This window comes from Manacus vitellinus, unplaced genomic scaffold (assembly GCF_001715985.3).
Source record: "Manacus vitellinus isolate BGI_N305 unplaced genomic scaffold, ASM171598v3 scaffold_1_pilon, whole genome shotgun sequence".
Taxonomy (NCBI): Eukaryota; Metazoa; Chordata; class Aves; order Passeriformes; family Pipridae; genus Manacus; species Manacus vitellinus.
Window position 1 is genome coordinate 5,784,852 of NW_021939396.1, and position 27,436 is coordinate 5,812,287.

The window sequence follows — 27,436 nt, forward strand, 5'->3', positions numbered from 1 at the left end:
AGGCTCATGCCTGTCAGTCTGAAGGGAATGATTACTATATATCTCCTGTGCTTATTCAAAGGTTTTTTTTTATTCTGCTTTTCATTTATTTAAATAATTACTATTGCTTGCTGTGGGAAACACTTTAAAAATGCAGTTTTAGCACAGTAAAAAATGACAGCAGGGAAAACTTCTCCAAATTCAGAGATCAGCTAATAAAATCACCTTAAATATTTGAAGTTTAAAAATATAGATTTTTTTTTTATGGTCAGTTTATTCCAGGTATTAAAAATTATCTCTTACTCAAGACTCTTTGACTGATGACAAGGTTAATAGGAAATCCTAATTTTAGCCATATCCCCATAATGTCAAACCCATTTTTCAATAGTCAGTATATGGAATTAGAAGTTATGAAAACCTGCTAAAGAGGTGGCATTTTGGTGTGAAATTATCATCTGATATTGTTTATTTTCAAAACAGAACAAAGAACCAAATCATACTTTTGTTAGGATGAATTTGAGATTCAGTGAAGAAAAACGCATCAGACGGAACCATAGCAGAGGAACGGAACACACGTGCTTTGCAAGCAGTATTTAGGAAAAAGACCACAAACTAAACTATCAGAGTTTTATTTCTGTTGCAAATTATCACAATCACAATTAATATAAAACAGAAAGCACTGAGGAAACATGACTGTTGGATATAAGATTTATCAAGGTGTAAAAACCACATCCAAGACTCTACTACTAGAAAACCTGTGACTGTGTATTAGAGAAAACATTTCTATGCATCAAACACCAAGTGAAAGAGAATAAGCAGCATAGTATAATTGACAGGGATTAAACACCTTCATGCTTTTGAAGGTAACGGAAGTTGGAGCATCATTTCTACCCAAGAGTCTTGTTTTAAGCAGACTTGTTTACAATCAGCTATTAGGAAAAGCCTCAGCATAAACCACCAATCTTCATTTTAACTCATCCATGTTGTTCATACGTTAGACAAGCTATTTCCAAAAGCATTTAAATTCTAGTCATGAGACTTCACACACTCTCTTACACTTGCTGCATAAGGCTAAAAACAGTCACTAAAGGAGCAGAAGGAACGGGAGGTTGCGTTATTGCTTGTAACAGGAACTTAGATGAAAATTTTTTATTGAGCTCCAAATAAAACATTGTTGCATCACTATACAATTAAGAGTTTAAATATACAATTATTTTAAAAAGTGTATACTGTTATACACTTTAAGGCTTTAATACAAGAAATACTGAACAGGATTTTCACACTCCGTAGCCTCTCGCTGATGTCTGGGCACACGGATAAGTACAATGCTCTAAGCAGTCCATAATTAACATGGCAGAAGTTCCTGAAAGAGAGCAAAATACAATTTAATTGTATATATCCTAAGACTGGTGACCATGAATTCTCTGAAGACTGTTAAGATTATAAGCAGTGGAATCAGGCAATTATGCATATAATTAACGTATGTAGATTTATGGAAACCACTGCAGAAACTATCATTGAAATTCAGTGCAAATGTTATTAAAAGGTTCAATAAAGGCAAATTAATGATATGATTAATTATAACCATTGACATTACTTGCTTGACTGGTAACATACAATAACAGACCAGTGTCAGAGTACGAAACTCTACTAGAATGAAAACACACTTCTAGGTTAATTTGTTACAGTGGAAGAAAGGCTGCCCCCTACATTGATTTATTTTTTTAATTTAGAGACCTTCTCTGATTATTTTTCCTCTCTGTTCAAAATCTAATGGATTTCACTTCAGAGATTATAGAAACAAAAACTAACAGGAAAATGCAATAGCAGACTGCTAGTGTATGTTATTTTAGGAACTGTCAAGAGAAGTTTTGCACTACAAATACATAGTTTTGAAGAGTATCTAATATCAACTGTTTGAACTGATGCAGTTTATAGAGTGCACACCTCTACAGGACATGATAATTGATACCTTTTGTTTTTTAAGAGGCATGAAAACACATTTTCTTAGGAGAAAGAAAGATTTTAAGAGTTATCAACATGGAGCTTTGGAAGCAGGAAGACTTAGTTTATATCGTGAAACCATATGGTAATCATTCAATGATGCACCCAAACAGCCTCTGCTATCAGGGAAACACACTTTTCCCCTGCCAAAAGCAACTTAAACCAATTTAAGTTTCTGGACTTCAAGGCAGAGTAGCAGAGAAGTGGCACACATGCTTGCTGATACATTCATCCTCCCTACTTGAGGAACCAAGAAAAGATGCCAAAAAAAAAAAAAAAAAAGAGTTGGGTTGACAATATAGAACAGTGAACTCACTTCTGAATTCACTTATTTATCTACTAGTCATCCCTGCCACTAGATACTTTAGTTTCAACCCTTCAAGTTTCAATGTATATGTTTAATATAACACTTAATATTTGCAGATGAACGCTTCCTATGTAACTCATCATACTACGTGATTTAAGATGTGAACAGAGATTTTGCCAATTCTACTATAAATATTTTTAAAAGATATTTATATATTCAGTTTTGCCATAGCAGTTCTAGCAGCTGTTATTAAATCTTTGCCCCTTGAGCCCCAAAGGGCAGAAATCTTCTCCAAGCTCTCCTATCCTTAAAGAGTCCTTTGATTTAAACCCTTAAAACACTCAAAATTGTTCTAAAGCCATTTTGTATGCACAAAAGGTTCCTTCAGGATGTGACAGCAGCCTCTTAAATTTACTGTGGTATACAGAGGCAGTGCAATGTATGCAGTATTTCACAGTACAGAGCTCTATTTATCTGAGCCTTGTCAACTAAAGGCACTGAGATCATGACATTAGCAGGGAGAATTACCATTCCAAATAGAAAAAAAAAACCCTATTTCTATTTAAAATATACACCACCTGAGCATAAATACAGTTAAACAGTAGAGCCAGCTATTCTTCAGCTAATGTTTCTCAATGGATTTGTTCTCCTTCAATTTGTGCCAAAAATCAGTCTGCTAACTTGTGCAGAAATGCATGACTTGGAAAATCAGTCTACAAAATGTGTTTTTCAAGTTTTAGGCATGTTTGCTGACCAGATTAGAGTTTTAAACTCCCATTTTAACAGTACTAGCATCAAATTACATACATTTTCTTCAGCTTCCTCTGTGCAATGAAATACTTAATTGGTTGAAATGTTGTCATAACTATGTATACCTTTCAATACACAGCCAGAGGAGTGTCCACACACTGTGACAGTCTCATGTCCTCATTAAGGGTAGCTTAAAACTATTACTTTTCCCACCAGAATTCAACAGAGCCAATGATACTTAAAGTCTTGTGCAGAATTAAGAATTAAGGACCTTCATTATTTATTTAATAATTTCCCAGATGAGTAAAGATACCTACCAAAGCATCAGAAGATTAGGGTTTTTGTTCTCTTGGCTGTCCAAAGAGGTGGGTTTCCTGACAAGAGAGGAAAAAAGAGGTAATTTTACTAAAGTTCAAAGAATTTCAAATAAAAACTAAAGAAAACAATGTAAATCAAACTATAATTAATAGAAACTTAATGCTTAACAAAAAGCATTTGTAATGTTTAAGTTACTAGAATTTATGGAAAAATAATATATTACAAACTACTGGTTATGAGGTTTTACAGTTGTTTAATAGGGAATAGTTTGTCCAAATTTAACTAGCTAAACTAAGGCTTTTTAGATTACTGATACAAATTAAACGTTTTAAAATGAGAATTTAGGTGTCCTCAAAGCCTTTCCTACATTCTAAAAGGAAACTTTCTAAGTTGTAGCCTCCCTGTTTTTATTGGTTATACTGAGATAACTTAAGTGAGATTAAAATCTAATTTGATTTATTTACCTTGGCAAATGAAGACCGTTTTAAGGGTTACACATCCTCTGCCTCTGACGAAAGCGACCTCAATTAGTCAAGTCAGAAAGTCTTTAAAAGCTTTGTGTTTATTGCTTCCAGCACGGAGCGAGGTGGTCATTAACGTATCAAAATTCTCATAAAAATTCCAAAGTTGCACTAGTGAAAAAATGCTCAACAAGATGAAAACTAGTCACATCTTTTCCAGAAAATTCATTAGCTATTTTAAACCATTTTTTTAACAAAAGTATTTTGATTTAATGTGGCACTCAAGCAGATCCATACCATTTGGATACTTTAAACAGCATTTATATCTACTGTGAGTATATAGAGAGATACATTTAGGTTTAAACCATTTTGTTTTAAAAGAAGTTGCGCAGTGTTTAATATGAGCCTTTTATGCTGATCACTGTTAAACATTTCTCCCTGTTTACTACTATTTATGAAGTTTTATTATAAGATAAAGCATAAAATTAATCTCACACACACTGATTTTTCTTTCAAAAGTTTATTTAGTATCAAGCAAGGGTAAAACTTTGCTTAACACTACAGAACATTTCAAGACTTGAGTTACAAAATACCACATTATTCGCATTTGTAGTTTGCTTTCCTTTTTATGCATGTTTGCAAAGAGAAAATCTAGCAAATGGCTGAAAATGAAAACTAAAAACTAAATTGTTGAAAACCTTTAAAATAAAAGGTTACGCTTATGTTATAAAGAATGGACTAACGTATTTAGTAAACCTATTTTTTGTTTAACACTAGTTAATCAAAGGTTATTTTTTTGATCACCTATTTTTTCAAATACAGTTTGGAAATAACAAAGTTCCTTGTTTTACATATCTTTCTGTCCAGGTTGTTCTTTCAACAAAATATTTTAAAGTTCAGTCCATCCATTCAGATTTTTTATGCACTTTGAGTTAATAAAAAGGGATTGTTCATAGAAAAAATTACTTTGAACAGTATACAGGACTGGTGGAGATTGGATATTTCACAACATCAGACAGTACAATCAGTATCTGGCATATGGCTGGTCTCTGTAGACTCCTTTTGTTGTCCTTGCAGAAGGTGCCTTGTGTCGTGAGTTGGTCCATTCTTCTTGCCCTACAAGAAAGGAAAACATGGTTAGACCCCTTCCAGTGTTCTCAGATGCTGTACTTATTTTTCCCTTAACTGTTAATTAGATAACCACGTTCTGTTTACCAAAACCAGAGTGTACAAAGTGACGTCTAACACTTGAACCAAAAAATCTGGGTATAACACATCTATATAATGATTTCTCAGCCACCCCATAATGATTTCTCAGCACATAAGAGCAGAGAATGTGATAAGCTAATGGCAAAGATATTTAGTGCTCTGGCATTCAGCTGGACCTGCTTGTTGCAAATGCACAGAAGTGTTGGCTCCAGTAGCAGACCTATCAATAATTACACTGGGATTAAATGAATGGAGAGTATGAATTATGTATAAGAAAATAAGATGCCCTCAGAAATAAGTTTCTTTGCGTCAGTACCAGTTTAGAGCTAATTCAAAATATGCAACCCAAGCCTCAAGTATCACTACAAACACCTGTGGCTTCTAACATCCTAAGGCCAATATTCCATTTCACAGTAAACACACATCTTGTCTAAAATGCAAGAAACAGGAAGGCACATTATAAAAGAAATTAAAAGGACAAGGAGTATTTTGACTATAAAATAAGTTTGTAAAAAATGTGCTATATATTTAATGCTTTATAATCCTACCACCTTTTAATGGTAATAAATACTAAAAAAGGTAGCAAAATTATTATCTTAAATGAGAGTCAGACCTACTGTGCCAAGCATTCACAAGAGGGAAAACACAGGACCAAACACATAGTATAATGAAACAGTACGTAGGCACATTTAATCAAGTAAACAAATCAGACTAGTCGGGTAGTTAAAAAATAAAATGTATAACTGTTTATATCACCCCTGCAAGAAAAAAAAAAAAAAGACACAAAAAAACCTCAACCCTAAAAGCAAATAGACCTTAAAATAGCGTATGTGTTTCCATAGCTACTAGAATTGCCCTGCCCTAAAATGCAATTCAGAAACTAAGGGTGGAATCCAAACCTATGGTAGACTAAAATGGAGGCATCACTTTGCTTTGTAGTCAAAAAGAATGAAATCAAAGAACCCCTTGAATGCTAAGGAAATTTGCTCCAACAGGAAGTATCTGAAATTAGGTGACAAGAATCCCATATTTCGAGGGTTAAGTTTCATCATCTCCTCACAGAAGCCTCATCCTAGCTACTTTTTAATAATGTAGGTGGTTGCCTGCAGAGTCCAGGTTATAAATCATACCGAGGTGGTCAGGACATTTGCCTAGGAGGTAAAAGGAACAAGTTCAAATTTGGTGTAAGGCTGAAAGAATTAAACTTGCACCTCAGGCAAGTTCCACGGGAATCTGATAACAAAATAACACACACGAGAATCAACCTCTTGTGCTTCCTCATTGCACAGACTGCAAGGTTTGTATTAAAAAACAGAAAGAACCTGAGCCTAATAGTAAGGGCAGCTGACTGAGGGGAAGAATTAATATCCTAGCTCTTAAACACCACTGTAAGGCACTGTTCAAATGTAAAAAGCTGTCTTGGCTTTAAGGGGTATATTTGGCTCCTTTTAGAGCAACTGGTCAAATCAGTAGGGTAAAGAGTTACCTTACTGTTTATCAGTTTTCATTTTGGTGCTGTTTAGGGCTCCAAATCTTAAAAAGATTGATATTCGTCCTATATTCCCTGGATTGTCACCTGAGTTTCTCAGAGGACGAAGTTCAGGTACCTCCTGGGAATCTGAGTTCCCTCCTGGCCAGCACGAGCCAATCATCTGTTCATTATGCAGTCTTAGGACTTTTAGTTTGAGGTACCTAATGTTCTTTATATACAGATTATTAGTCTGTAACTCTGCATTTAAAGGATATACTTGAACATCAGTTAGTTAAGAAATAAAATGTATAAGTGTTTATGTGCAAAAACTTCAGTGGTTGCAACCCATATAATCATTCTTCAAGGTATTTATAGTCTTCCTCTCAACTTGAGTAAATACATCACTTAATATTCTGAGTGGCTGTGCTTTGATAAATAGAAAACCAACTTTAAATGCAAAAGCAATGAAAAATCCATATTTTCAACCTTGAATACCACAATCCATATTTTTCCCCATCAGTCTATCTACATTAAGCAGTTTTATACATTTTCACCCCCATCAATTTTGCATTAATGAACTAGTCTTAGAAATATCAGGCTTATAATGGCAAACAGTTTATTTTAATGCTGAAATAAAGATTTAAGCTATATATCTATCAGCACCAACTGAAAGTGCTGGGGGACTGAGGAATTCCAAATGACCTTCTTTTGATAAACTGACTTTCTCCTTAAGCAAAATAATTAGTTTAAGCAGATAATGTTGGGCAAACTACTGGATTAGGTGCATTTATCACAACTTAGTTGAGGTCATTTTAGTTTTCAGCAGGAAGCACCCAAATGGAGTTAGAGAAATAGACCATGGAAAACTTAGTAGAGCTCTAAAATCATTGAAGCATTCATTACCCAGAATCACAATTTTTGCATTAGTTACTAACAACCCTCAAATGTTTGAGATTTGAGAAGCCTAGATTATATTTCTCTAATCTCTAGCCAGAGATTTAACGTTTATCTCTTAAGCAAAGGTGCCTTTTAACATGCTTTATGCTTCTTTATAACAGATTTCTTTAATTAAACCTGTCACTACCCCACTTCTGTATTAAAAATAAATGTGATCTTTACCACCAGCATATGTTTTTTGCTTCATTATGCATTGTTTTGTCTCTATATAATATACAGTAACCCATTGCCCTCATGACTATTAGCTACCCAAAGTACTTCCCTAACCTTTACATAATGACTCCCTGCTTGATTTCCCAAGACTGATGCATGAAAATGAACTAATACAAAAAGACCATACAAGACTAAAACACACTCAATTAGGCCCTGATTCAGCTGGAAGCTTCAGCATATCTTTACCTTGTACCAAGTCTCAATGCCAGCTACATCACACTAGAGGCATTTGCTTTTGGTAGCCAAAAGTTCTGGAAAAATGTCCTACACTCCTATTTTTCTCTTTAAATCTCATTAAATGTGACATGAAATGGGTGCTTGCAGCACGATTTAGATTTGATTTTTTTTCTATTTCTTTGATTTTAGTTTCACACAACTACATTATCTAAGAGACCTCAGAGACTCCTTTCAGTATTTTTCTCAATAAGCACACAAGGAGCTCTGTGACAGCACAGGAATCCCTGAGCAGCTGTTATCCACTGCAGAACTGAGACTTTCCTTATGGAAATTGTTCTTTGATTATATTTTTTTCAAGAGTCTACTACTGTAGTCATTCAGCTCATAAAGCCACTCACCATAAGAGTCATATGTTTCTTCACTCAGGCCGTGACCATAGTCATAGTAATCTGCTCCACTGTGGGGGGAAGAGGAAAGTGGAAAAAAACAAGAAATAAACCAGTTATGAGCAGTAATGCTTATTACACATTCCACCTTTGAAAAGAAGAAAGCTTGAAGGATATAGACAAGCATCCATGTGACAGTGACAACTGAGGTTCTACTTGTTCATTACTTACAACCATATTGACTTTCATTTAGGATTTTTTTCATCACTGAGTTCCTCATTCACATTGTAAATGTGGATGTGGGAATTTTGTATTTAAAATTATACCTATAGTATGGAAGGCTGAAGACCTTATAAGCATCAGTGAAAGAATCAGAGGTGTAGGTACTGAACCAATTTGTCATATAAACTCCTCTTCATTATCTTCTGTTGCCTAGTATTTTGCCTCTGGATCTTTGAATTCACTGATAGAAATGTAATAAAGGACAAGAAACTTGCTGACTAGAGGGTTATATAGCTGCTATACCTGTACAAGTTCCAATGTCTTCAAAACAACGGATGTGCACAAATATAAATGCTATAATTTTAACTCTCAGGCAGGAAATGAAAATAGGAACTACATTAGAAGCAGAAATACAGAGTTTTTAAGATTCAAAAGTATGTATGAATACCATAACCATGGCCTAAACCAGTCTTACATTTCATAACGGCATTTAAGTTTTTAATAAGATCTCTGAATGGAAACTGAAGAATAATCCTGATTATGCACTATTCCATTATGCTTTCATATTTCATGTAAGTCTGGCTAGGGGTAGTGTTTTACACAGTTCACAGGACATCAACAGCAAGTGCCTTAATTGTTTCTTCCCTTTTCTTTCTAACCACAGCCAGACTCAGGGCTGATGGTATTCAGAAAATACTCTATAAACTTTAGCTACCAAGTCATTACCTCTTGAGTGAGAAGGAAATCACTAATATATGATCACTAGCAAGTATTTACTAATATTGACAAAATGTTTCTAACAAGAGATTGATTGCTAACAAAGTAAACACCAGAGAGAAAACCCCCCAATTTTATACCCTTAACGTGAATTAGCAGGTAAAGCATTTACAGAAAATAAACATCACAATCACTTCTAAACTGACAGAAGACAATTTGTTGGTTTTGGGTTGTTTGTGGTTTAGTTTGGGTTTGTTTTTTTTTTTTTTTAACTTAAAAGTTTTACATCTCACAAAGCAACCAGGACAGGAAAAATACAGTTGTGGTGTGTGCAAATGCATATATAAAAAAAGTCTGGGTGAGTATTTTTTATTGCTGGTATAACACTTCCTAAACAAAAACTTTTAACAGAATGCACTCTGGAGACCCATAAAACCTATACAACCTAAATGTTATCTATGGTTTCTCAGTCCACGTGATGAGGACCCCAGAATAACAAGGGTCCTGCAGCAGCCAGTGATCAAACAGTATTTATTCTGACAACCAACTTAAAAGTGACATTCACTGTCTTTCCACATAGTACTTGATTATTTATTTTAAGGCTGTTATTGAGTTTAGAAGCCAACAGCAGCTGAGCCCTCTTCCTGTGTCTGTCAATCCTGTCAGAATGACTTTGCAGTGTCTCATTTCATAGATCTGATATATCTATTAAACAAAAGACTCACTTTACCGCACATAAACTGCAAAACAAATAAGCATCAGAAAGGAAGAAACCTTTTACTTATACTGAAAGCACATCATAACCCATCTTTATTAACAGAGAAGCCCCTCAAAATTAATAACCTGTCCAAAAGGTACAAGTTATAATGGGAGGTAAAGCTGCCCAGTGCAATTCAGTGTTCTCTGCTCTACTTCATGTGTGCTCTACGAGCAATGACAACCCCCTCCATTCAACTGCATGTTAAACAAACCCAAAGCTTCACATGAGACAACTTAAAGACTAAGACCCGAAGAAAAGGGTACATACAGATGTTGCAAGAAATTCTATGTGCAAAAAAAAAAAAAAAATTAAAAGAGCATTTTTTGTTTAATCTGCAAGAGTCTGAATAGCCCATGGAGTTCACAACCAAGACCAAAGGTAACTGGGGGTGGGTTTGGTTTTTTTTTAGTGCTGTATATGAAGTTACAGCTTATATATTTTTCTTTTTTAAAGCAAACCACCTGCTAAAAGGAAACCCAATCAAAGCAACCTGCAATACCAAACTTCTAAATTGTAAATTTTAACTCATTAACTGAGATAGTTGAGGTCAATTCTGCTGTGAGGATTTAAGTAGCTATATTAAACAATTCTTCCTGTGGACAGTAGGTATGTTACAAACTTTTGTTTTAAAAGCATCCTTGACATTTAGATTCTTTTTTTATATCATTTTTATATATGTTCTTTGACATCTTAGCATTCTGACTGAAGATAATTTAAACTATTTCCCTAGAAATTCTGCGAGGAAAGCCCTTTTCATAGAATCATAGGAAGGCTTGGGTTGGAAGGGACCTTAAAGTTCACCTAATTCCAACTCCCTGTCACAGATAGGAAGACTAGATGAGGCAGCTCAGGTTGCTCCTCTTCCTTTCATTTTGTCTCACAGGAAGGAGAACAAATTCACAAAACCAGTATATTTTCTTTAACCTTGTGTGACTCCCTCCTTTCAGAAAAAGGAAAAAAATGACATGGATCCTTTCCTTTTTAACCCAGTAAGACTAAACATGGAACATTTGTGCTTGAAGGTTTTGTTTTCAGATGTGAAATGTCTCTTTGAGGCCATTTTCTTAACTTTTCCTTACTTCTCTAAGCATCTACTCTTTTAGATGAATAATTGGATTACATGGCATAGCCAGCTGAGTTTTCAGGCATCTTTGTAACCATGAAGGAAAAAAGCAGAAGTGCAACCAACACTGGAATATCAGCTGTGACTCAGATCTTTTGTACATAAAGAGCTTTTGCTTATAACCCCTCATATTTAACTTCTTTTGTATTCTCATTCCAGCACAATGGCTTTGGACTGTCAAGAGAGAAGACAGAGGTGGTAAAGAAAAAATGCTTTGATTTTCCCCATCACCATAAAAACTCAGAACTACTTAATGCTATGGAAGGATTAGCAAGTAACAATAAACTTAAGTATGTTGTTTCTAATTGCTGAGGGCTGGGCAGTAATCCTACAATGCTTGGAGAAAGTATGAAGAGAGGTTTCAGTAGTTAAGTATGGTCAGGGGGAAGTACCTGTTTTCTCTGTTAGAGAAACAGCCTGAGACAGAGAGGAGCAAGTTCAGATTTTAGCCCTGCATCACTGGTGAAGTAGAAATGCTTCCCAAGGGCTTTACCCAGTGAAACAGAGGACTGGGAAGCTTTCTGCCATTTTTCTAGAATCACTGGGCTGGAGAAGTGCCTTGAAATAGTTCAGTTTAGAAGTATTCAACATAAGCCTTCAAAGGTCCTGCAGAATATGACCTGAATTTCTCAGGCTTTTCTGCAAAGCTCATTTTTTTCTGAAAATATCTTGGTGAACCATAATAGCACAAATATTTATGAAAAAAAAAAAAACAACAAATAGGAGTAACTGCTCTTGACATGATGGTTAAGCCTCAAGGAACTTCTACCTTTTATACTATATAAACGATTAGCTTATTCTTTGTAGAGAATATTCTCTTGGGACAGATATCAACAGAATGGTAGTTTCAGCCTAACTCTCATGGGTCACTCAATACAAGACAGATATTGAGGTGCTGGAGTGAATCCAGAGAAGGGCAATAGAGTTGGAGGAGGGTCTGGAGCGTAAATCATGAGGAGTGGCTGAGAGAGCTGGAGGTGTTTAGTCTGGAGAAAAGGAGGCTCAGAGGGGAACTTACTGCTCCCTACAACCATGAGAACAGAGGTTGCATGTAGTGAGGTGGGTGTCAGTCTCCTCTCTCAGGTAACAACTGACAGGATGAGAGGAAATGGTCTCAAGCTGTGCCAGGATGATTCAGGTCAGATATCAGGAAGAATTTCTTCACTGAAAGGGTGGTGAGGTATCAGAGTGGGCTGCCAGGAAGGGGGCGGAGTCACCACCCCTGGAAGTGTTCAAGAAACGTCTGGATGTGACACTTAGTGCTATGGTTTAGTTGACATCCTGCTGTTCAGTCAAATGTTGGACTTGACTCAGAGGTCTTCTCCAACCTTAATGATTCTATGATTCCATATCTGAAGAGGTCACTAGGCTATTTTTGGGATAAACCCAAAACAGGTAGGTCAACCACACAGTGCAAGTGTACTTCCAAAAACGCACAAAGGAAGTAAAAACATATTGTGATTAATTCATGTGATTGCCACAGCTCTTTAAAAGATGTCTGTAACAAATATAGAGTGGTCATTATGCCATTTCTGTGTTTGAAACAGAAGCAGTGTGGCATGGAGCCTGGTTGCTAAGGGGAGATTAAAAGGTCTCTGATTGAAAGCTTTTAGCTTACTGGAAAATCCCAGACTTAAGCACTGACAAGCCTGGCTCTCAGGTTTAAACACTGAGTGATCAGAAACCTTCTCCAACTTCAGTGATAAAAAAAACAGCTTTAGCAACCAGTTCAACTTCATGTAATGCTCATTAGGGAAAAAATGACCAAAATTTGTTTATTCCTTTGCACAAAGGATTTATTCCTAGGATCAAGTAATTTTGGGACTGATCCCTTCAGGTATAAGCCAGGGCAGTTTCAGAAAGTGGCAATAAAATCCTTACAAACACTAAGGTTTTCTTTTGTGCCATGAGCAGCTCCCCAAGATCAGATTTGTCCTTCTACACAGCGTTGCACAGAACAGCAGCAAAGTAGAAAGAACAAATGAGGATCTCTCTAACAATAGTTCTTATATGATAGACCCTGACCGATATGATATACCCTGACCGATATGATCACATCTGAAGAGAATTCCTCCACAAAGACAAGCCTCTTTCTGTCATTCCTATCAGATCATCATGCTCAGTTGCTCCTGATAACAAAAAGCATTCTGTCAACAGTAAACAGGAAGTGTGTCCAGGCAAAAATAACTGCAGTGAAGCTCCCAACTCCATAACTGTCTTGAACACTGAGCATCTGCTCTCAATGCTTCTGTGGATTCACTAGAACACCATGTTCTGTAACTCAGTTTACAGGACAGTAGAAATCTAGGATGTCAAGAGGAGATCCATATCTTTTCTTGCATTTTGTATATACATTTTTATTTAATGCCCAGTTCTGCTACTTCTTAGAAGTTTCTTTGGTACATACTCTCATCCCTGCATCTCAGTCTGTATAACAGATAATCATCTCAGAAAGCAACTGAGACCTGTATGTGAGAGCTTTTTAAAATACAGAAAAAATATGCAATCTTCCTTAAATTGTATCTCTTTGTACTCTCATACAGGTAATACAAACAGCAAATCTATTACCTTTAATCATAAAAGATGACCAGAGTGCCCTCTCAAGGATTCCCTCAGCTATCACTATTTAGAAATTACTTTTTATGATAGAAATTGTGAGAAATTTGACTTCTGATCAGTGAAATGCCCTCAGAGGCGTCTGCATTCTGGTGCTATCTGCCAGGCACAGAACTATGTCTATCTACATATTTCCAGTAAACTCTACACAGTTACCTAAAGCAGTTTCACCATCTGAAGTGTCCACTTGTCACTGTCTGAACTCAATTAGTCTTCCCACCTCATCCCCACTACATTCTCATGTCCCTCTCTCCAAAGAGGAAAGGAAAATGGCAAGTAGAAGTAGTAAGTGACACATATGGCACAAATAAGGCTTCTTAAGAACAGCAGCAGGAGCTACAGCTTTACCTTGAAACTCTGAATAGAATGAAGCAACAATATATTCCAGAATATGAGAAATGCTAAACATGTTAATGTCAAATATTCTCTACATAAATAAGAAAGCATCGGCAGAAAAACTAAAAATTCAGGTTGCATAGAGCCAGCATTTTGGTTTGGCCTGTGAATTAGAACCAAGTCCCAGCCATTCTACACCATGTCTGTCTGGTTTGCAAAGCAGTGAACTGGTGTCAGACAAAACTAAACTGGAAGTCTTAAACTATCCAGGTGTGTACCAAACATGTTCCAACTCCTAAACGGAGAATAAAGACATGAACCAACATCAATGTTAACATCAGGAAAAGATGTGTTTTCTTCCCTTTCTCAACAGACAAGACTATTTAGGACAGTGGAAGCAGCAGAGAACAGTGAAGATCTGAGAGGTATCAGTCAAAGAATCTTTAAACTATTCATCGCAATACTGGAAAGAATTGTGGGTGTTATTCCATCTAATTCTTGGTTATCCCTCAAGTCTTGCATAAATGTTTTTAGAGATCCAAAATCAGATTACTTGTCACAGACTGGAGTACAAGACCACACTGCCTCTAATACACAGTCATCCCCAAAAACTGCACAGATGTTATGTCACCACTCCACTATTAAAAATACTGCTCCAGAGGATGCACATCAAAAGTTATCTTTTTAATTTACTGAAGGAACAGTACAACTTTCAACAGTTTTCTATAAATCTGGGGCCTTACTCATCAGTTAGAATTGAAGAATATTTGAGAGAAAAGCTATCATTCCATCATCAATTTATATGATTAGAATTAAAAAATAATAAAAGCGCCATCAAGGAATACATTTGATTAAAGAAAGACTGGATTCAATTGTTTTCAGGGCTGCATAATCATAAGCATCTGACAGATCTTAACAGCAATGCACTGCCATGTTCAAGATCTTGCCACTGCTTCCCTTACACAGCAGGGAACGAACCTTGCCTCTCCAAGTACAGGAAGGTAGACCTCTTCCTCTTCAGGACAATTCAATCCACTTAATTGCAAATGTTTCCTGGAACTCATGTGAGCTCCACTACTTCTATCAATACGTGCATTTCAGGTGCTTTATGCACAGCTCTCATAACGCAATTACACCAAGATGAACCTGGTTATGATGGTTACTAACTTCTGAGGTTACTAATATCCTGCTTTTCATTGTCATCTGAATTATATAAAAATTCTGCTTAAAAGTACAATTTACAACTCTCAGTATTTCTACTGAAATAAAACACAAAGACAAACAATTAAGACCATTATAAAGTGTCCCTGCATCCATCTCCCATTTCTAAAGTTGCCCAATTAAATAGGTATTTCCTTACCAATAGAAAGCAAGACTTTTCTTCCCTTGAAAGAAAACTGAATACAACAGAGTAATCAGAGAGAAAACTGCAACTTTCAGTTACTGCCAGTGAGCAGACACACTATATTGACTGTCAACCAGCAAGAGTGTCAAATCTTCATCTACAAAAACATGTTGTCTGACAAAAAATCTGTTCTGAACTGATGCAGCCTGATTTTCATTCAACTAACAGACACTGGCTTCAAAGTGTGAGTTTCCAGTGAAGTTCCTTCTCTACTCCACACCAGGGAAAATAAGCCTTCCCTATATATACTCTCCACTATCTACTGGCAAGTGTGAATTTATGATGTCCTTTCTCTAGTTTGGAGAGTCTGTGTAGTCTCTTCCCTATCTTGGTATCTCAGTCAAACTGGTAGAAAGTTAATTATTATGCAAGACATTTTAGAAGTTATTTCTAAATTGATAACTTTAATTTGGAAGCCTGACTATCCATGTTTTGTCCCAAAGCCCATACATACAGCATCTGCTGAGGCCAAGCATCTGGATATTCTCCTTCCACTGTTACCCTCATCATCCAACCTTGAAGTATCTTTTAAACATACTGCAATTAGTTTGAAACCCTCATATAATTATTTCTAAACTATGATTAATTCCACAAGTTACCATTAGTAACTGTAAAATAGCATTTCAATATTTAAAAAAAAATATTCACTTTTAATGAATTTTTCCTCCTATTTAGTACTTGCTAGGAGATCCTTTTTTTACCTACCCTTGTGTAATCAGTCAAGAAAAAAAAAAATCCAAAATACTACCAAATACTAATCCTCTTTAAATACACTGTGGTAATTCAACCACCCAGTTTAAGATGCTGTACAATCATCTAAGTAAAATTAAACCAATTGTGCAAAATAAACACTATTTTTATGAAATAATTATTTGGATTCCTCAAATATTTATAATTTCATGTTACTAATTTTAATACTACTAACACACCTCTGTTACTTTTTTCCAACAGATCTCCATTTATTTTTAAATGCATTTTTATTTGTATTCTAAACATTGAGGCACTGTCATAATTAAGTTTAATATCAAAGTCATGAAGCGAACCAAAATAATTTTTTGTATCTAAAAACAAGTCTAATTAGTATAAATGAAAAGTAATCAATTTCTTAAATAGTGCAGCAATCTACTAACATCAATATGATGAAGATTCTAAAAATATTTTGCAGTGAGTGCACCACGAGATATGCTTGTGCTAAGTTGCCCAAGTTTTTTTCCCATAATTACACTCTAATTGCCTTAGTCTTATTTCTGTTTACTGACATTTCAGGCCAGATTTCTGTAAACCAGTTTTAAAAAATTCAAATGTATGTTAGACCCAAAATTAAAACTATCTGTGCTAGAGGCACTTCTGAATATTTTACCTTGTCACATTTTAACAGGTAATTGAAAAAGAAAACACGTATCTAAACCTAAAAATGAGATTTGAGAAACTGCAGAAAATAATCTCCTCCAATAATGTGAGCACAAAAATTGAGCAAGAAACCACATGGCAGGGGTTTTCAGTTAAAAGCTACATTAGCTTGTTTATGCTAATGCTTTTGAGACTTTATTTTACAGAATTATACCCTCCAATAAAGTCATACATACCAGGTGTTCACAAGCAACAGCAATACAAAATGCCAGCGGATTTGCACTACCCCTAGAAATCAAAATCCTGTGGATTGATTTGATTTATAAGTCAGAGAATGAAATACAAACACCTACAAGCATTAAAATGGAGAGAACTACATCTTGAAAAACTACAGTAACAGACACCATTTTGCATGTAATGCATATTTATACATCCTGGAAATGCATGATTGCTGACAACCTCAACAATGTAAATTTAAAACACTGAGCATCACAAACAAACTGTTAGCAATTAACTTTCAAATACCAATAGCAACATCTCCATAAGCCAGTTTCAAATCCATACGCTCAGCTTTTTATGAAAATCCTTCTTTTAAACAGGAATGCCATTGTCTTTTGTATGACTACTAAGCAGTTCCAAAAACCACCTGAAAATTTGAGCTTAGTGGAAAATGAGGGTATTGCCAAGAACCACATACTAGGAATCAGCTTCTCTTGTAACTAAAGCACCTCTGGAATGACATAAAATCAGGTACTTAGAGAGATTTGAAGGATTTTGGCAAACCAATTTAGTTGTATTCTTCAGGCATCAAATGAACAATGGCCACTGCCAGATTTCAAGGTGAGTTTAAGTCCTTTTCAACCCAAAATCCGATTACTTAGTTCCTAAGTAACTACCACAAGCTAACAAACACAAAATTCCTCAAACCTTTCAAACCACTGGGTCTTTGTACACAGTCTCCCTGATGAAGAAATTTTCTATCTTGAATCAGCCACTGTTGAAATGAACAGTAAAGAACATGGTCTCACCTCTGAGGGAGTTGGGGCCGGGGGGGCTCAGCCTGGAGAAAAGGAGGCTCTGGGGGGGCCTTATCGCTCCTTACAAATACCTGAAAGGAGGGTGTGGCAAGGTGGGTGTTGGTCTCTTCTCCCATGTGAGAAATAGGGGATGTTGGGAAAAAATTTCTTCACTGAAAGGGTGGTCAGGTACTGGAACAGGCTGCCCAGGAACCACCATCCTGAAAGTCTTCAAAAAAACTGTGTGGATGTGGCACTGAGGGACATGGTTTAGTGGTGAACCTGGTGGTGCTGAATTAGCAGTTGGATTTGATCTTAGAGATCTTTTCCAACCTGAACAGTTATATGATTCAGAATACCATGTTTTTAACACGCCTAGGAATTACCATATGGGCAGTTATCTTTTTATGCATTGAAGTAAATGATTTAACATAAAGTTGCAGCATGTATTTCTCATTTCCCAACACATTAACAATAAACACAGGATGATTTAGAGGCACTGAATAAACATAGGTACACTAAAGAGAATTTGCCAATTCCCTCAGCTAAGATTAGGTTAACTGGGTGGCTCCAAGGCTCACAGGCAACTTGCAGTGATTTGAATTTATCACATTTTGGTTTCATTTGAAGTGATAGCAATTGTTGTTAGATATACACAAAGAGCAACTGAGAAACACTATTTAAGCCAGTGGCACAATGTTTGTTGCCAAGAGAAATCTATAGCACTAATAGATAAATGTGGAAACCCAAAAGCATTGCAGAAAACTGTAAACAAAGCCAGTCATTTCCCCAAGTCCTAATATTTCCCATTTTATAACCCTGTTTAGATTAAATTCTGCAACAGAGTGAAGGTGAGATCACCCTGACTGAAGATCTGAAACAGTTTTAAAATTATAAATTATAATTAAACACAAAATGGCATTACTACATGAATGACCCATTCTTGTTCCTCAGTAGACACAGGCATACAGTTAAACAAACTGTTCCTCTTGTAGTTGAGGCTGCTGATCTCTGTTGCAGATTAAAAAAATTAAGCTAGTCAAAAGCTATTTTTTTTTACCTAGGAAAAGTATTGTGTTTTAAATGTTAGCACACAAGCCTAAGGAAGTTCTTTGAAACTTCTGAGTGCATGAACCAGGCAGATGGGGTTTCTCCATACTTCTTTTTGCACTAGAGTAACTGTGTTAGCCATTCTCTCTCAATAGTAAACTTAAAAGCACACAGTAAACCTCTAATGCTGTTGGAGAGGTAACAAACCCAGCCCCCTTTCTCAGCAACCTTGTCACATAATCTGAATTTCAGTAACAAACCTCATTCCCTGGCATGTTAACTCTCTACAGCATCTGTCACTGCTATGAATGGTTGATCATAAGTACCTCTGTAGTCATCTCAATGCTATTAAGCAGATGGCAGCGCTAAATCCAAATGATGTAGTACATCTCCCTGGTGGACTTTGTTTCCATACACTACCATTATTCTACAATTCCTCAGTGATAAATCTTATGTATTCTAGAGAACATTAAACAGTGAGCTGACAGTGACAGTTGATTTATTAGCATCCATTTCCCTTTGCCATATTATTGTCTTTGCAAACACTTGTGCGGATCATGTATGGAGTCACTAAGGGACAAAAGCACTGTGGCTCAATTCAAAACGTATTTCAGAGATTTAAAATAACCAGGGCTTTTTCCTCATGCTGCAAATGTTTAAACTGAGCTACAATTTTAAATGAAGACACAATTAAATGCTCCTGCTCCCTCCATAACACTATTATGTGAATTTTCATAATAAACTTGGTCTAGCATTAACATCAGACCATTAAAATACCCACTACTTTCTGCAATAAATCCAAGAAAAGAATTAAAATTCTACACAGGTTTGGGAAGTCTTTTAAGAGTGAGATAAGTTGTGGAAGAATGCACATGTGCTGGGGAGGGACACTGACACAGGAAAATATCAGTACCAGGAGTCACGAGTTTGGCTTTCACACTCACAATTCATTTTTCCTTAAGATCATGGAAAGGTTTTTGGCATACAACTGCACATGTTAAATTACTCCATGTGTATATAGAAAACAAATTTTATGAAGGAACTCCTGACTGCATAACATACAACCTTAAAGCCTGACTGCATATCAGGGGTATGTAGTGATAGAATGAGGGGATGGTTTTAAACTGAAGGAGAAGATATTTAAGATTAGATATTAGGAAGAAACTCTTGACTGTGAGGGTGGTGAGGCACTGGAATACATTGGCCAGAGAAGCTGTGGATGCCCCATCCCTGGATGCTCAAGGCCAGGTTGGATGGTGTTTGGAGCAACCTGGTCTAGTGGAAGGTGTCCCTTCCTGTGGCAGGAAGGTTGGAACTAGATGGTCTTTAAGGTCCCTTCCAGCCCAAACCATTCTATGATTCTATGTTTAGTAGCTTTTGATTTTCAGAAATTGAGAAATATTTTAAGCTATTCTGAGGTTGTTTTCGGTTTTTTATAACAAGACTAAGAAGAACAGTTGATTAACCATCCCAGATTATACCGATGAAAATAGCATTAAACAATCCGTCTGCAAAAAACTATAAATATAATTTAGTCACATCTCTTCTAAAAATCAGTTCAGATAACTAGTCAAGCTCAGTACAGCTCCAAGGGATATGTCTTTTTGACCATAAAAACAATTCCATTAAAGGACATCCTGAAGCACTATTTGGGGCTTTGTTGCATGAACAAACAACTGTCGATAATAAATTGTTCTAAAGGAAAACAACTTTTTTATAGGATTACAGGGTATTAAGATAGATGAGAACTCAGAAAACTCTAATGTTTCTCTCCTTATTAGTGCTGTGGCAGGTTTTAACTGAATGTTCAGAATGCCACGCACAAGCAAGGATACAGTCTCTCACAATGTCAAATAAAATGCCACTAAACTTCTAACTACTTGCAATTTGTTATCAGCAAGCACTTAGTATAAAAATGGGAAGAATTTTTTTGAAGAGTAAGCAAAGTCTCATCCACCTCAATGCACACAGAAATACACAGTATCCAATTCTTCATATCTGAACACATCACTCATCCCAGTCCATCTCAGATTTGGCCATTTCTGGCAAATACATTTGAAACATCAAAATAAAAGCAATCAAGGGGAGTCACACTGTTGTACTGAATGGTCAGATTTGGAGAAGGTACTCCTGTTCACTTACAGCAAAAGATGTGCTGTTGTACAACATCTTACAGATCTCCAAAATTCCTAGAGATATTTCAGATTCTATTCAAGTGTCCATCTTTAACAGAGGAATCACTACATAAGCAAAAGCTTTAAAACAGAAAAGAGTATTTCCACTGCCTCCAACATATCACACAATGTGTACATTTGTGAACATTAAACCCTGTTCCTGCACGCAAACTTGGTTATATACTAAAAACTATTGCAAGTAATTTAACGAGCCAACTCATTTTCAGTTTAATAGCTGTTTCTCAAATTTCCCCTTTAATACACAATATCATTAATATTACAATATTTCTAGAAAAATCAGTAGCAGAAGGCATACAGAAATACTTCAAGATCAGTATTTTCAACTTAGAAATGGAAAGAGAGTAAGTTGTTTCCACATGCTGGTCACTAAATGATGCATTTTAAACACGTGAATGCCCTCCATGTGCAAATGCAGTTTCCTTCCATGTTTTATGAGGGCAAAATATCAAGAATGATATAAGGCTAAGCTATCAAAACAATGCACTTTCCCTTAATTTCCTTCATAGTAAGGGCATTGTAATGAACCTAAATATGATAAGTATCTCATAATGGTTACACAATGACATTTTGCAATGTGGGCTACTACTCAATATTCTGATTAAAGACAGGAATGCAGGTCTAGGTAGCTCAGATGGCTGTTTATAGTTATTACTTTTTTGCCTGCCAATACTATCTCAAAAATCTTTTTGCAAGCCAGAAAATATGCAAGAAAATGAGAACTGATATCGTGTGAGAAACGTGCCAGTGAATAATTTCATGTTTTCTTTTACCACAGAACACTTGATAAAATTAGGGGGGAAAAAAAGTCAAGTAATCATTCCAAAGACAACAATTTCATGAAAATCTAACAATATATGTATTGTGAAACTACAGGTAAAATACAAAGTACAGCAATCATTTTATGAAGTATCTCCTTCTAGACAATTAAGCATGTGCACATATATCCAAGAGTATTATACATTCTTATGTATTAATCCTTTACAACAGCAATTTCATTCCTTGGGAAATTGGTTTCTTTCCTAATTTTAGTTCAAAGGAAGAAAATGCCAGTGAAAACTTTCTTACCATGAAAAAAAAAATCAAATCCAAGTAATGTTTAGTTTTGGCTCGGGCAAATGACTCTGTAATGAAGTCCAAATGTTTGCATGCAATAAACCCATTTACCAACACTAGGAGCAGTAAACCAGAACAGAATTACCAACATAAAAGTTGAGGACTACTTTGGCAATTTTCTTTTGGGGAAAAAAAAAAAAATCCATTACCAACAGCTGCTCTCGAAATGTAACACTACAGAATCTCATATTTTTGAGACTACACTGCTGGTTTCTTAAGTCATATTATTTTTATCAATTTTCAGTAGCTTAGAAGCTGTAGCAGCCAAGTATCAGACAAAGGTAATTTCATTATTTTAGTTCTCAACAATAACTACACTGGTACTTTCCACTGTGTTTTTTCACACTAAGTTGTTGAGCACAGAAAAATATTCATTTACACAACAAAATTGGAGTTGGTTGTGACAACAGTACAGAAAAGCAGATGCCAGGTGTAAAGAGCTTTATTCTCAACTTTGCTGTGAACAGTTCTGTACTATTTCAGATAAAGCTCCATTGTAAACCTTACATATGTAGCAGAACATAAAACAGGCCAAGAACCATCTATTTATCAACATCTCATCTTCCTCTTCTATTGCCATCTTTGCAGTGGGCAAAGTTTGATGCTCTAATCAGCCAAAATAACTAAAGCAGTAATGTAAATCTATAGTATTTTATTTTATAATTTTCTGAACACTATTGTTTCAACAATTTTAAGGGTTTTTTTTGCTTGCAGAAGCCTGGACAGTAAGGAGTTAATGCATTGCTGTGCCTCAAACACTGATGACCATTCAAGTGAGCAAGTTAGAACAGGATGTGCCTGGAAAGGGGGACCATGCAAAGGTAGGGCAGCACCTGACTGGAGCCAATTTTCCTGCTCAGGTCCATGGTGACCACACAATATACAATGAAAGTACAGAAGTGGGGTCAAGGAACAGGCAAGACCAATAGAGGGGGACTGAAACCAACAAGGACTACAAAGTGACCCCCCAACTCTTTTGAAAACTCTCCATCTGCAGACTGCATGTGCCTCAGTGTTACAGCAAAGAACTCCCTCCCTGAGGAGGGGCTCAGGTTAATTTTAATGTATATAACGAGGAACCTTTTGCTTGGCAGGGCCCCATTCCCAACAGATCAAGACTGAGACCATCACAGATCATGGACAATCAAAATCACAACAATTAAGTCTCATCACTGGATCCACAATCTACTGTTATCTTTCCTCTCCACAATCTACTATTATCCTTTCCTTCTCTCTCTTTTCCTTATGTATTACTTCCTGATACTTTTATAGAAAAAAACAAAATGGCTACCTAATTCTGCTGCAATTAAATTGTTTTAAAATACATCTGGCCTCATATACACCTGCCATTCAGTGTCATTTTACTCTAATTCACCCCAAAGTATTTATTAACAGGAACCTCAGTTACCCTGCCTCAGAGACATGTCATAACACTGCCATAAAAGTTTCAAAACATTCTCAAAGACATTACAAAATCTACTACTGAGCAAATTACAAAAGCTTGGTCCAAGAGAAAATAGTGAAAATAAATTACAATTCAGTAAAAGGTGTACAGAAGTTCCTTTTTGAGACAGGCACATTGGAAGTACCCAACAGCAGGAATGATCAACCAAGCTGCTATGTCTGTTATGTGATTTTTGCCATTAAGTTCTACCTATAGGAAGCATATATTTACTTCATAGTATTTTTCCCAACGCTGGGACACATTAGTATTTTTTGTAATTCATGGAATTGCCAAATAGTGACTCCTTTGAAGAAAGTAAAATTTTAAATAAATAAATAAGAAGTGCTTAAAAATACTGCTGAGAATGAAGTGGGGGAAGGAAACAAGTGACAAGCAATTCAAATTTGTCACAAGGAATTCCACAGAGAAGTAAAACACACACAAGGGTGTACTGTTATTACAGTCAAATAAAGGTAAAATACTGGAATATAACCTTGTTAAAAGTAGTAAGGAAATGCAATCAGTTTCATGTTTCGGGAGATTTAATACCTTTTTTAAGTTTCTTTTCCTCCTCTCCCCTCCTTGCTTACTCCTCCCTCCTAAAATGAATCTGAATTAAGTTTTCTTGAATTTCCTGAACTTTTGAAAACTTTCTGATTTATGATTTGGCATCACTAAAACTGTTTCAAGTTATCAGTTCTGGTTTGTTTTTTTTTTCAGACACTGAGAAACTTAACTTTTATACTTATGTGATACTAAAAACAACTAACACAGGTAGTTATTTCTAAAAAGCCTCTCAAAATTTTTGTTGTTTTGAAAACCTTTAAGTAAAACTAACTGGCTAACCACAGAATTTTTCAAAAGTAGTTACAGTTGATTTGGAGGCTTACCTTTGTGCTTGAGTGCTATAGCTGTTATCATAAGAATCATAGCTTTGTTCATCATAAGCAGCTCCATAGCCATCATCATACTCCTGAAATGATGTAAAAGAAATGTAATATTAACCACAAGCACACTCCAGAAACAAAGTAGTAACTGAGTTCCACCTATGAAAGACAATTTCTCCTGAAATGTATGTATGGCATATGTACATCATGAAGTGGCAAAATTTTAATACTAATAGAGACTACTTCCATCTACAAATCTAGGAACATAATTTCTTAAAGGGTATTTTGAACTATTGGCAATATGCTTTAAAAGATTTTTCTTCATTTAACCTGGCTTGTGCAGAGGCAGTACAAACATTTCATACCCTCATGGTCTTGAATTTGAGTGAACTACCAATCTTCAGGAAAGCTCTGGGACGCATCTCAGGAATCAAAACATCTGAATAAATATTATGTACCTGACTTAGGTAGCTGACTTATTTCTGGATAATAAATTCAATTTTCTATGTAGATTACAGATAGGAAAGAAGTTTCCCAGAAATAAGACTAGAAAGAAGGATGGTTTTGCTACTTTGAATGCCCTGTGTATGCTCTTCAACTTGTGGGAGTTTAGCAGCCATTAAGAAACTAGAAGTAAAGGATTTCTTACTCCTCTCCACATTATTCACACTATGTAAGTATACACTGTAACACTCCTCCCAAAACAGCACTGGATTTAAACACCATTTGAACAAAGCACTAACTCAAACTTCTGTATGGTTTGTAGCTGAAGATAAAAACAAGTGACAATTATGCTGTGTTTTCCCAGAGAAGGATCAACTATAGAAATCCAAGGAACTGTCATCAATTTACTGTTTTGTCTAATAATATACCTGAGCTAAACAAAGGAAAAGTAGAAATGGCATATCCTTTGTATTGATTCATAGTAAATCCTAATATTCAAATCCTATCCAAATATCCAAAGACCTTAATGGATATTTAGGGGTATCTTCTCCAGCTTTTGCAAGATGAGTCTGACCTAATGAGAAGACACTTTGAAGACTGAGGGACCAGAAAAATTAAAATCAGGCATCCTCATCATATAAATATTATATATATACAGTATTTTCTGAGTAAGTGTGTATCAAACCCTGGCAATGTAAGGATCAAGTTTCATAAAGAACCAACATTTCCAGGAAAAGGAACCTTTAAGAATCTTTCAGCAATGACAGAAAACAAAACTGGCCAGTAGTAGCAATTAGATAGGAATGATAAATGATGGATTGTCCAACTCTAGTTGAAAACATCTCCAGTGATGGGAATCTGACAGCTTTCTAGGCATGGTAAGAAAAGCTTTCCACAGCAGAAGCCAGTGACATCCTCAAAATAACTGATAGGAAAATAAAATTCCTGAGAGCTTTTAGCAAGTTTATATGGAAAACAGGCAATCTGTCCATCAATGTAGCTTCACCACTGCTAGATCAGTGCAAATAATTGTTTCCCAGCAGTGATTAGGAGAAGGCTGTCTGTGAATACTGGCCAGCACAAATGAGTGACTCTATTCATTGGCTGGGAAGAAGAAACTAGAATTCTTCCAATTGTCTGCTGCACAGAGATCCATGGATAAGTAGTGTCCCACTTGAAAAGGAAATGCGTTTTCTCTTTCAGTAATTCACTGTCCTGAAACTAAAAATTAGAAGTCTTAGTGTTTTCTTGCTTATCAAATACGAGTTTCTCTTGATAAGCCACAGACCAATCCCCCAAACCACTGCCTCCTGGCAGTTACTCCAAACAAGCACCTTATTACTTATTGATGCAATATACAGACATCTGTTAACAATACAGACCTTGATCAACAGTTGAATCTGCCTGAGCCAACTTATTTGCTCTTTTCCAGAACATTTACATGACATTTGGTCTCCTCTCATAGAATCTCCCAACTGTGAATGAGCCATCCCTAAGACGAGCTTCCAAACTTCAGGCTGTGCGTATCCAGCAGTGGCAACAAATGAAAGCAGAGGACTGAAATTAATCTTCTAACATGTCAGGAAAGCTTTGCCACTAAGGAATCATTGGAGAATTCTTAAGCAATCATTCCCATTATTCACATCTGTGTAAACTATTTTGATCATGAAGGAAAGGGGATAACAGACTACTTTGAAATTATGGTGTAACTGACTTCTTGAAGACAAAGGAACAAAGTAGTTTTGAAATAAGGAGATCCTTCCCAAAATGTCCAGCATAACAAAAGGAAAATTTGAGGAAGTCCATGCTATATGAGACTGAAGTGTTTCTAGTATTCGCATTCCTCTTCCAGAGAACTTTTTCCCAGGACTCACTACTGTTCACCACTTTGTGAGCTACTTAAAAGTTCAGCACTGCTGAAATTAGACCCTGCATTATAATATTGTTGAAGGTGGCTCTTGTAAGCCTTGAATGGAAAGATATCTGGTTTGTAGTTTATACACGGGACTCCAGTCACTCAGAATTAAAGCTATCAAAATGTGCTGTTGTGATTACTATAATCTGCTTAAATAGATCAATTCCTTTTTATTTCCATATTTCACAGAATTAGGGAATGGTTTGGGTTGGAAAAGACCTTAAAGATCAAGCTGTGTGACATGGGCAGGGACACCTTCCACTAGACTAGGCTGCTCAGAGCCCCATCCAACCTGGCCTTAAACACTTCCAGGGATGGGCCATGCACAATCTCTCTGGGAAACCTGTTTCAGTGCCTCACCACCCTCACAGTAAAGACTTTTCCCCTAATATTTGCAGTTATAAACTCCAAAGTTTACACTGAAACAGAGATAAACATGTGCAACATGTTCCAAAAATAGAATGGTTTTGCTTTCAATGGCTTGTTCTGTTAAGAGATAAGATATTCAAATTCCAAAATGTGTTTACTGTGCACAGTTCCCTTGAAGTAGCAATTAGGCAGGGGCAGCTGAAGTATGTTTCAGAGCTTTCCCTGAATTAGGTCTGACAGTA

The 27,436-nt window shown here is 36.0% G+C and overlaps 1 protein-coding gene across 2 annotated transcripts in view; it reads right to left on the reverse strand.

The window, feature by feature from the left end:
- Nucleotides 1-592: 592 nt before the first annotated feature.
- The window catches only part of KHDRBS3 (KH RNA binding domain containing, signal transduction associated 3), a 72,284-nt gene continuing 45,440 nt past the window's right edge, over nt 593-27,436 (reverse strand). Inside the window, exons 6-10 of one of the 2 annotated variants that reach the window (XR_001921107.2) lie at nt 24,470-24,552; nt 8,245-8,303; nt 4,786-4,935; nt 3,358-3,414; nt 593-1,342 (exon numbers count right to left, since the gene is read on the reverse strand). Coding sequence is in view for 1 of the 2 variants with exons in the window: in XM_018076244.1 (XP_017931733.1) it covers nt 4,844-4,935; nt 8,245-8,303; nt 24,470-24,552 (234 nt within the window). In the remaining variant the exon portion in view is untranslated. Of the gene's footprint in view, nt 1,343-3,357; nt 3,415-4,323; nt 4,936-8,244; nt 8,304-24,469; nt 24,553-27,436 lie in introns of those variants that run through there. The other variant, XM_018076244.1, reaches the window with a different exon arrangement.